The sequence below is a fragment of the Lissotriton vulgaris genome, chromosome 4_1 (genome assembly GCF_964263255.1).
Source record: "Lissotriton vulgaris chromosome 4_1, aLisVul1.2, whole genome shotgun sequence".
NCBI lineage: Eukaryota > Metazoa > Chordata > Amphibia > Caudata > Salamandridae > Lissotriton > Lissotriton vulgaris.
In genome coordinates this window covers 1,952,458,820-1,952,471,537 of record NC_141691.1, presented here as the reverse complement: position 1 = coordinate 1,952,471,537, position 12,718 = coordinate 1,952,458,820, and the positions used below count along the sequence as shown (strand labels likewise).

The 12,718-nt window shown below is 42.6% G+C and overlaps 1 protein-coding gene across 1 annotated transcript in view; it reads right to left on the bottom strand.

Annotated features, from left to right (window-relative positions):
- Positions 1–12,718, bottom strand: part of DENND3 (DENN domain containing 3) — a 566,116-nt gene that overhangs the window by 393,012 nt on the left and 160,386 nt on the right. Inside the window, exon 3 of the mRNA XM_086966276.1 lies at positions 11,107–11,222. Coding sequence (XP_086822402.1) covers positions 11,107–11,222 — 116 coding nt within the window. The remainder of the gene's footprint in view (positions 1–11,106; positions 11,223–12,718) is intronic.

The window sequence follows — 12,718 nt, the reverse complement described above, 5'->3', positions numbered from 1 at the left end:
GGGAATCTCCTGTTGAGGATTACAATGATTGGATTATTGAATACGTATTGACACGTTTTTGATTTATAATATCATCATGCATAAGAATATGATTGAATATTCACCACGTGAAGAATAAAAACATTTGGAAATCAAACATTTAGATTTTTGATGAACATGTTTAATGAATAAGACTACGGTCCTCATGCAGTGCATCGGTATGTTCCCCTCCCGGTAGGGGGACCTTCGAATTTCCTAGCCTTTGTGCCCTCACTGTTTGGCCAGACAGTGTCAACCCGATTGCACGCTACAATCCATCACAATCAGTCAAATTTGGTTTACCCACGCTGTGCGAGTTCCCACTAACTCTTGATTTTCTACTTACTCTGTCCACGGACCTCAGCACGCGCTCCAATATGAATTTCGATACAGTGTCAGGGATGACTGACCAAAAAGCTTCTACCTTTGCTTACACAACTGATGATGCTGATAAAATCTATAATTTAATTCAGGAAGAAATTTCAGCCGCTAGTAACACCCGCAGTGCTGAAAGTAATCTCAAACAACTGCTCTACCTCTTGAAAAAGGAGTCAAACCAGAAATTACATGCAAGCACCCTGATACGGTACCATCGTGTACAACGGATACCTCGGGGCCTCCGTGTCCCACTCAAACCTCTCTTATGCAAAAATAATGTGAAATTTGTGGAACGCTGGTATGCGATACTAAATAAGTGTTCTCTCGACTTGATCCTGCTGATCGTCGAGGAACTCGCCAAATCTTTGGATGAACTGTCACTGGAAATCAACAATATAAAAAAGGAACTGACCGATTCCCTATCAGCAGAAGACCTGAACAAAATGTTGGATGACGTAAAAATTCAACTAGAGAAACACACTCGAGAGACCCAGGAGAGAAAACTGCGGAAGTTTAAGAGGGACACTATAGACTATAAGCTCGGCGAGGTATACACCTGGGCAGAGGTGTATGCCCGCCGACGCTCCAACAAACCCTATAATCCCGCTTCAGCTACTGAAACATCATCTTCAGACGATGATAGCAGATCTAGACCAACCCGTACAACCCCAGATGTGGAGTCACAAACACCGAGTACCTCTACAGATTCCTCGGTTCATTTTTTAGAGTCGGGCCCGGATCAACAGAAAGACCCCGGGGGGGAAAAGCCCGCAGAGGAAATAGGAAAGACACCTCCACAAACCAAAAAGAAACCCAAGGGCAGACGTTGAACACCCAAGACAATCTGGTCATCAACATATCTTCTACTGTTCTGACCAAAGATGAAATCAACACCCTACAGAAGGGTCAATCTTTTGTTCCAACCACCACCATCAACTCTTTGGAACTGGAAGTCAGTGCTTTTAAACTGATTCGCAACATTCGTTTGAAACACTTTTTTTCGAACATTAACCCTGTCTCTACACAGGAAGAAGATATGCTCAGAGGATTGAGACCTCACAGTACATTCATGCCACCACAAAGCCATAAGATTATAGACGCTTTCGAGAATTTGATCAAGCAAGAAATCTTGAACCTGCCTTTCCAATCGAGTATGAAACGTGGAAACCTAACCAGAAAGGAGAGAAACATCCTCCAGAAATTGGCCGACGACCCGACTATCACATGTCAGAATGCTGACAAAGGCGGTGCCCTAGTCCTTATGGACACCACATTTTATGATCAACAAGTCGACATACACATCAATGACAGAAATACCTACGATTTCCTACCAGGAGATCCTACCAAGGAGTACTCACAGGATCTTACACTCATCGTTAAGACGGCATTTGACCAAGGTACCATCAATGACAAAACCCGCAGATTTTTAACACCATCCAATCCTAGACCTCCGGTACTATATATGTTGCCCAAGATGCACAAGCATCCTACTCATCCCCCCTTTCGACCTATTGTGTCGACAAGAGGGAGTCTTCATGAAAACATCGGCAAATTCTTGGATAAATATTTACAACCATTTGTTCTAGCCACGGTATCACATGTCAAAGACACTACTGATTTTCTGCTCAAAATCGAACCTATCATGAACGAGCTCAGAAATACTCAACTCATCATGTGTACAGTAGACGTATGTTCTCTGTATACCTCCATCCCACATGATGGAGGTATTGAATCTATTGAACATGTTTTATCCTCATCCGATCTAGATGCGGATCTCAAACTTTTCTTAATGCAATTGACTATATTCACGTTGTACCACAGCTACTTTTCCATCAAAGACAAATGGATTCTCCAACTTAATGGCACTGCCATGGGAAATTCGGCAGCCCCTTGCTATGCGAACATTTATATGAAGCAATTTGAGGAAGCTTACATTTTGAGTCAGACCAGCTGGCAAGAACATGGGCGTCTATACCTACGCTTCATTGATGATATTTTCCTCCTATGGGAGGGTAACGCAGACACTTTGAATGCCTTTTTGGAAACATGGAATCAATTCAATCAAAGAATCCAGTTTACATGGGAACACAATGAAAGCCTTATACATTACCTGGATGTGGAAATCCACAGGAGTCCAGGAGATTGGTCCACTACTGTATATCGGAAACCTACAGATAGAAATTCCACTCTTCATTACAACAGTTTCCACCGCATTGGCCTCAAGAATAATTGACCCTATGCTCAACTTCTACGGATCAAACGCATAGTATCAGATGAGAACGAATACAAGAAACAGATGAAACACACACTTGATAGGTTGAAAGCCAGAGGATACCCTACACCCATACTGGACCTCGCCGTGGCGAGAACTGACAAGAAAAGCAGGCTCGCCTTGTTGCAACCCAAGCCAAAAGAACAATCAGATCGGCTAGTCGTAGTATCCAAATATTCCAAGACTTCCAACCGCTTTCAAGCCATCATCCGAAAACATTGGTCCATCCTCACCCTTGAACCAGATTTCAGGGGTTTGTTTATCCAACCGCCAATCTTTGCATTTACAAGAGGCAGAAACCTTAAGGAAATCCTATCTAGACCTAACCTCGATGACACACAGAAGGTATACAAAGGACTGAAACCGTGCTATAATTGTTCTAATTGCAACAACTGTATCACTGGAAATACCATTTGCCACCCTATGAAAGGGCATTCTATCAAACTTAAGGTGAACGCTACCTGCAATTCGAACAATGTTATTTATCTTCTGAAGTGCCCGTGCGGCAAATGCTATGTTGGACACACCGAAAGAAAAATCCGCACTCGGATTTTAGAACATAAAAGCAATATCCGCACCAATTATCTCAAATCTACTGTTGCTTCTCACTTTGTTGAATCCAGACACACAGTTGCTCAACTCAAATTTCAGATTTTGGAACAAGTACCTGTAACTTACAATAACAAGAACACTTTACTCAAACGAGAGAACTTTTGGATCCGTTTTCTTTCCACGATGGCGCCCAACGGGCTGAACGATCGAATTGAATTTTTGTGTTATTTATAGTTACTTCTTGTCACTGTTACTTGCACATTGTTCATTATTGTACATATCTTCCTTTGATGCCCCTTGTTCTTTTGTCCGTTCCAATATGGCGATCTATTATTCACCACGGTGGTCCCTCTATCATGTTTACTAATTTCACTTTTTGAGTCCTTCCTTTATGTCTAGCACCACAGTTATACTCATGCTTGAACTCCCATTACCTGCACCATTACCCCGCCGGCACGCCGCGAGGCACCTTGTTAACCTCTCCATGTAAGTTCGCTGCTGCGCACTTGAACATGTTTATGTTTTTTCACACTCTTATTTGAGTTAGGTAATGTGATTATCACCGCTCTCTGTCACTGTAGGCGATTTACCCAATCTATTGCACGCGCGCACCGCTTTTGGTTACTTCACTATTGTGGAAATTGATAGGCATCCAGGTGGAATCTTGTGTTATGTTTCACTTAGTTCGTAGTTACCGTCACTCTCTGTCGAGGCACTTTAAATGCGGCTAATGCACGCTTGCATTCGATCGTACTTATTTAACCTCCCACAGATTATGGATTCTGGTTACGTTTGTTTCTTTTTGTAGAGCATTTTCCCTTGAAAAAGGGCTGTTGCCCGAAATGCATCGGGAATCTCCTGTTGAGGATTACAATGATTGGATTATTGAATACGTATTGACACGTTTTTGATTTATAATATCATCATGCATAAGAATATGATTGAATATTCACCACGTGAAGAATAAAAACATTTGGAAATCAAACATTTAGATTTTTGATGAACATGTTTAATGAATAAGACTACGGTCCTCATGCAGTGCATCGGTATGTTCCCCTCCTGGTAGGGGGACCTTCGAATTATCAGCAGAGATTAGGCATTATTTGGGGTTGCTGAGCAGGCTGCCGTATCCTTGGAACGTAGTATCTCTCCAGGCGCGCAGGTGCCTCTCCACGAGCTCGTCAGCCCACAGCGGCTCGAGGGAGCCTTCAAGTAGAAAGTTGGTGTGGGAGCACACTGCTTCACCTCCCAGCAGGGTCGCCCCTAAGCATCATGATAGATGTAGTCCGACAAGCGAGTACACTTGCAAAGTCTTTAGAGTGTTTCACCAGTTGGGGGCAGATTAGTGCTGGCCATCTCTGGACACGTGTTTCTAGATTATTATCTGTCATCAGCAGAGATTAGGCATTATTTGGGGTTGCTGAGCAGGCTGCCGTATCCTTGGAACGTAGTATCTCTCCAGGCGCGCAGGTGCCTCTCCACGAGCTCGTCAGCCCACAGCGGCTCGAGGGAGCCTTCAAGTAGAAAGTTGGTGTGGGAGCACACTGCTTCACCTCCCAGCAGGGTCGCCCCTAAGCATCATGATAGATGTAGTCCGACAAGCGAGTACACTTGCAAAGTCTTTAGAGTGTTTCACCAGTTGGGGGCAGATTAGTGCTGGCCATCTCTGGACACGTGTTTCTAGACCTGGCAATATTTGGCAGCCACCGGCAACCCCAGAAGATAAGAAGATGGCCTATTCCCTGCTGATGAGGGGTAAATACCCCGAAACACGTGTCCAGGGATGGCGAAGAAAGATACATCGTGGAATACAAGACTACACTGACCATAGTCCTTAGGGGCGATCCCGCTGGTGAGTGAGTGGTGTGCGACCCCACCCCCCTTTTTGAAATATTTAAGCGGGCTGACGAGCCTGGGACCCCGCACCCGCGCGGTACTAGACCTGGCAATATTTAGCAGCCACCGGCAACCCCAGAAGATAAGAAGATGGCCTATTCCCTGCTGATGAGGGGTAAATACCCCGAAACACGTGTCCAGGGATGGCGAAGAAAGATACATCGCGGAATACAAGACTACAGTGACCATAGTCCTTAGGGGCGATCCCGCTGGTGAGTGAGTGGTGTGCGACCCCACCCCCCTTTTTGAAATATTTAAGCGGGCTGACGAGCCTGGGACCCCGCACCCGCGCGCCCGTGTGGTACTAGACCTGGCAATATTTGGCAGCCACCGGCAAACCCAGAAGATAAGAAGATGGCCTATTCCCTGCTGATGAGGGGTAAATACCCCGAAACACGTGTCCAGGAATGGCGAAGAAAGATACATCGCGGAATACAAGACTACACTGACCATAGTCCTTAGGGGCGATCCCGCTGGTGAGTGAGTGGTGTGCGACCCCACCCCCCTTTTTGAAATACTCTTAACAAGGGAGGAACAGCACCAAGAAGGTTGAAGTCCTCTCATATAAATTCGAGCAAAACCGCGTCAAAATCACAAATGCTTGGCTATAACTGGACAGTCACGGGGCATCTCAGCATACTAAATATAGCATAGGGGTTGACGGTCCTTCACTCAATGATGTAGTAAAATTGCCCTCGCACGGAGCCACTCGTCCGAACTTGAATAAACGGATATTGGATTTATTCCACATGTTGCCGATAATTGGTTCAGCACCATGCCAGTGCCTCATTTAAAAAAACCGGTGCTGTCTCCTTGTCCTTGATAATTTTACTACATCATTGAGTGAAGGACCGCCAAACAATCTGTAGAATGTACCACCGATCTTGAAATGCACAGTATCCATCCTCACTCAAGAAAATCTGATTTAGTGCAATCAATCCCGTCCATTTTACACGGACAGGAATGTACCCCAAATACGTCTATGCTCACCACCAGGGGTAAGAAGCTCAATGGGGGTATGGGTGGGGAACCACCCTTGAAAAAAAAAAAAGGAAAGGTTGTGGTCCGGTAAAATTAAATCCACTGCCCCCAAGAACAGCTAAACACAAGGCAGCCACTACTGGTAAAACAGGTGCCCATCAGCCTGCAGCAAACTCAACCAATAGTACTGCAGATCACGTAACTAGTACAGCCCACATAGTCCACTTTTCCCCACAGTTTAATTTTGAAGAGTTATGCTCGTTGATAGAAGAGAAAATTACAGCCCTGTTCGACCCCCTACTTAAAAACTGACCTTGGTTGATGACAGATTAAAGAAGATAGAACAAGGTATCTTTGGTACCAATCAAACTATTTCGAATCAATCTAATGCTCAAGAGGATGGTGAGATAGTTAACCAACAGACGGGGGTACCTGACGTAGTGCACAAGGGAATTCCGGCAAATGGTTGCAATAAGTCAGCTCCTATTGCAACTATGACAAATTCTGAGCTCAACTGCCCCATTCATTTAATTCATGGTTCATCAATGACATTGAAGCCGCAGCAAGGGGAGAGTGGTTTTGAGAGCAGGTCCATAGAGATATCTGAGGCAAGTGATATGAACCCACACACTTTTTTGCATCTTTCCCCGGAAGCTACCCTGTATACAGTGGTTCTTGCCAACGTCCCAAAACTCCCAAATGATGTCCGGGAACATTGGTCAATGTTAAAAAAACAAGGCTTTATATTAGTTGGGGAACTGGACAGGGATAAGAAACCATCTGTTCTCCGAGTTTAAAATAGCACGTAGCAACCCCTGGATAGGGAAGTCACGCAAGTCCCTACCAGGCGACTGCGTGGTCCTTAGCTTTAGATCACCAATACTGGTTCAACACATTTTAGAAATGGCTGGGTATTGTTTTACCAAAGTAGGCAATATAAAAATTCTTCCGTTTTTTGTTTTTTTAATTATAAACTGCAGAGTACACCTAGGGTTAATGAGTGGCGGAGACCTCATAGATTACACAATGAATAAGACTATCCTGTGCACATAAGTAACAGTTTTGAAATCTTCACCCCTCTAGAGGCAGTAGATTGACTGGGAACAACTAATATTTCCCCCTTAACAGTTTTAAAGGGATACATGGGTGTAGAGGAGGTCGACATCAGCCCGGGTATCTCCACCTTCGCAGTGCTATCTAAATCTGAGGAAATTTGTACGGTCACACAGGCTAGGAATTCCATCAGTGTTGGTTTGGTGTGCTTACCCTCGTTGAAAAAACGTTCTAGTGGTATGATGAATGTATCTCCCAAAAGAGTAGTAGTATGTCCTTATAACACAATTAGCAATTCCAGCAAGGGCTTACTGGAACATGGCCAGGTACTGGATATCGAGGTAACCAGTAGTTGCACTACCACGACTAAAGGTCTTTCAAAAACATACACGTCCATAGCGTCCTGGAATATTGCAGGGTTATCATCTAAAGCTGCGTCTGCAGACTGGTCTTCATTTATTGATGGCATCAATATATGGATATTCCAGGAGACATGGTCCTTGGATAGAGACTTTCACCCAAGCTTCCTAAATTTTTCAAAGGCTGCTACAGGAGGTCAGAGAGGTAGCCCGATTGGCGGGCTGACCTGTTGGGTTAGACAGCAGGCGGGAATAAGGAAGATGAAATACTTATAGATAGTCTGGACATTATGGCCATTTGGGTTCGCTCAACCTTCACCCCAGATACATTGATTATCAATGTTTATGCAAGAGGGCAGTCGGGTGGTAGAGGTTCCAGTGTGGTTACTGCTCTTGATGGCTATTTGGATAATTTAAGGGGCACTTACAACCTGATCATAGCAGGCGATTTTAACTGTTGCTTTGAGCCCCTGGATCTTGAGGATGGAAACCTTACTGAAGAGGAGGATGCACAATGGAACATCCCACAGCTAGAATTAAGCCCCATTAAAAAATGAACAGAGGCTGCACTACAACTGAAGGGCTTTTGTTTAGAACGGGGAATGAGGGCAGTAAACGGGAGGATGAAGTAGATAGGCTGTGTGCAAATACTTTTGTAAATGGATTAAGAAGCAGCCGGATAGACTACATTTTTAGCAAGGTAGAATTCTGGTTATCTGTCCTGGATATGGGGGTTCTGAAATGGACCGAAAGTGATCATAATCCACTGGTTTTAAATCTACAGGATGTGTATAGTACAGAAGAGGTTACATTAACTAACGATATGAGGAGAGTCCAATGGGCAAGGATCGCAAACAACGAGGGAGAAATGGCACTGATGAGGGATTTGGTAACTGGCTCGATGTCTAAACTTCTTGATTGTGATTCACAGGAGGATACTAATCTTATTGTTTCTCACGTCCACGAAGACCTGTTTAGGAATTTAAAATCGTTTTTTATCAAAAGTGGTATCCCCATGAAGAAGAGTATGCTGAAGGCAGGCTATTGGTATAATAGAGCCTGTAGACAGGCTTACAAAACCGTATCGAGGGCCAGAAAGGCCATAGCACGTTATAAGAAAGAGCAGTTGCTAGCGAAGAAGGAATGGGAAAAAGACCCAAGGCAAAATTTGTTGTTGGCCTGCAAAGGGAGAAATATGATACAATTTTGTTAAATGGGGGTAGTGGTGAAAAGATGCAGATACCGACCGACCACGTTGCTCCGGAACAGTGGGTGGTTGCACACTACGAGGTGCAGTTTTAGTCCCCTAATTGTAACAAAGATTCCCTCATGGCCACTATTTAGTGAACCTTTGTGCTTTACCAGTTTAGAGGTTGAGTCTGTGTTAAAAATAATTCCCAGAGGTAGGGTCCCTGGTCCTGACTGCATACCCGCAGACCTATTTATAAAGGCTTCCTTAGACAGTGTCATTGACAACTCCTGAGACACTAATTCCAATGGCGGTTTTGTTGTTGACGAGGTCTTTTTCGATGACGACTATGTTTTCACACACTCGGAGTCTTTGAATGTTTAGAGGCAGTTTTTCAGGCAGATGTTTCCTCAGAAGGTAATGGAAGCTTCCCTTTTGTGGAGGTAGTATTCACAGACTCATGATGGGTCTTTGTTGATACTTTCTTATGTCCCTCGGGGGATTCCACAGATCTATCCCTCTTCCTAGAGAGCTGGACTGACGCCTGGGAACTTAAACTACCTTCCTCATCAGAGACGCTAGATGATTTATTTTTTAGCCTCTCCGACCAGATAAGTAGTCTGCCTTCTCTGACTTTCAAAGTATTAGAAGAAAAGGTTTTGCATATTCTACAGTCCTTTACCTTATGAAGAGGGTACAGGCAGTAAATACAATCCTTGTGGGGATCTTCAGCATGCAGCCTTTTCTTAACACTTGACCCACAAGGTCTGAAGAGTCCTTTCTTAGAAGATTCTTACTTCAGGACATCGCAGAAAACCAAGATGAAGAGAAAAAACTGAGTAGAGCTGAATGAGACTCCCTGTCACAACGAGATGCAGAAGAAAATCTGAGGGTCTTGCCTCTCGGTGGAGTGCTCTAGAGGGTGCTAATGTCGGATTGGCTGTGTTTTAACTTTGGTTCTTTTTACGAAAGGATATGGATGGGCTAATGCAGTGACTGTGCAATGCATTGTTGACTATAAGATTAATTACTGCTATTATAATATTTACAGTGAGACTCCCACCTCGACAGAAGGGATGATTCAAGCATGTGAATCTCTGAAAGATTCAATACTGGATAACTCCTGTAGTACTAATTCCTGTGTTCATACATGCTTTTGTGAAAAGCCCCCAATATCCTCTTCGGGTCCCCTTCTGACAGATGCAAAAAAATGATTAGCAACACTGTACAGGCATAAGTGTATGGAAATGGAGCAAATCAAATTCCCAAACTATTAAAGATTACAGTGAACAGTAAGGTATTTTATGCAAATGTAACCATATATATCTATAGATATATAAAATATCAATCTATATATTCAGCGGTTAAATATAGACTAGCACCATTAACTATTTCGCATAATTCATGAGCTCAACTCATTTGCAGGACATTTTGCTTCCCTAAACAAATAAAAACGTTAAACACAGCATCTTTCATCTGATATGCTCACCCTCACAGGTCCAGCCTTTGTTCAAGCATCTACCAATAAACCTTCCCCTATGTGTGAAGTAAACATTGTAAACACAGAAATATGTCAGGTCAGGTCAGCAAAATGTTACGCTGTCCCACATTTCACTTTATTTTCTTTCTATAGAGGTCTTTTTAAGCCTACTCCATCATGTCAATGAACTACACATTAAAAGCACATTGTAGAATGCATGTTTCCAATTTCCTTACAATCTGCTTGGCATTTACAATGCAATTTGCAATAATACACATGGCTGCATAAAACACATTTTGAAATATCAGAACATTATCGCCAACAAAAACAACGTTTTCTCAAAACACAGACATATACGCAGGATCAGGCATAGAATACTAAAATGAAGACATTCAAATGATCCAAATGTTTATAAGGAGTATAAATATCAATAAATAAATCATGTCATATAAAAAATTCACAACAAGTATCAGGTGTAATACGGCCTTTTACTGCCATCTTGGGGCTCAAGTGACATTTCTAAATTACTCACCCTTCGGTCTTGAGGTTTGTATAGGTCACCAAACCTCCTCCAATGGCAACATAGGCCCAGATTACATAGTTGCATGTATGTATTGAAATATACACATATATGTGTATATATATATATATATATATATATATATATATATATATATATATATATACATACAAGCAATATCCTGTGAGTTCAGCTCTCGATGAAATTAAGCGAAATGAAGTGTCTATATTCTCTACTATCCACCAGTATATATATATATATATATATATATATATATATATTACAACAAAGCAAGAAAGTACGAAACCTCCAGTTTACAGAAATCATATATTATTTAGATATACATGCAACAAGTCTACGTAATATTAAAATAATATTTGCGAGATATGAAAAACCTATACCCCTTACCTGGACAAGTCTATAGTACTGTGCAACAACCCCATAGGTTCTGTTTCCAAACACGTCAGTAAAAACAAGGAAATGGAAATGATCTTCTTTTCGTTCAGATGTTAAGGAAAGTCCTCCTTTATAACCAAACAAAAAGGATTGTGTTACAGATCAACATTTTCGAATAGTTAAACTAAAGTCAAAATACATACATACGTGTACACACAGACACACACACATAAATAAAATGAAAAATCCAAAGGTTAAAGCTTAGTTATAGAAATCAAGTTTGAACTACACAAACTTTTACAATTCTAAAGTTACAGTTATAACTTTCATTTACAATGTATCCACCATCTTCAAATTATTATAAGTAGTGGACCTCGTTACACATTTTTTCCAGCTTGCTAACCAGACAACACTAACTATAAATTGCCACTCTACCATGCACTGTATTGTGACAAAGAATGTAATTTGAGAAGTTATAAGTGTTGTTATGAATTATTATTTCACAGGCTATAAGTGATGTAGTATGCAATGGTATTAACAGTGAATCGAAAAGGCACGAGTTATACTTAATGTAGTGTGGCAAGTCAGGTGACAAGACTGTTCGGAAGTGCGCGACTTACAGTTATTTGAATGTGGCGCGTAAATTATAAATTGAAGTTATAATTATAACTTTACAATTTTTAATGTTCGTGTATTTTAAGTTGGGTTTGTATGGTAGGAATACACGAGTATAAATAAAGCAGTGGCATGGTGTCTTCTATTGTGTAGTCCAGTATCGTAGACTGGAGCAGCAGGCTGTACAGTGGAATGGCATGCTGAACAGTAGAGTAGGATGATGTATACTGTCAGAGTAGAGTTGAGTGACGTAGAGTGTGAGAGTGGAGTATTGTCAAGTGGAATGTCAGAGTACAGTGAAGGAAAGTGTCATAGAGTGGAGTACCATGTCATCTAGTGGAGTGGCGTACCGTAGAGAGAAGTTGAGTGGCACGTCAACAAGTGCTACACAGTGTAGTACTATGGCATAGAGTAGATGGGCATAAAATGGAGTACAGTGTCAGAGCGTAGAACAGTGATACTGTCATACCCCAGGCATCCTGTACCGTCGCTGTCCGCCACAGTAATCCGCATCTAGCAACATTATAAAGTAGAGGTACATTTAACCTGCTTTCCAGTATAATAACACTTACTATTCTTTGTATCCCAAAAAACTCCTCAAACGGCTCGTTTCGGTCACTTAATTCTTATCCAGTAGAAAGCAATAAGCACCAGGAGTGCAGAGGTGGAGCCTGCCTCCCATATATAAGCAGCAGACGGCAGCAACTGGGCGCTTGGTTTCAAGTAACATATGGGCTTGGAGGACCACGCCGCCCGTATTACGACAAACAAGTCAATTGCTGAGCTAGTCTCTGCTCCCGTTTCCTGGCTGGGAGGCGGACAAACCTTTTCCCTTCAGCGTTCTTCTGGAGACACGTGTCCTGATTGTCACCCCTTTGCTGAGACTTTACGTCGCTTCAGCCGTGAGAGGCGGTGCCTCTACTGCAGGTCAGCTAATTACCGAGCACGTACGCTTCTTTAGAGTTTCTTTCCCTTTACTTACCAGCGAGAGGTGGCTGCCTCAAAGGGA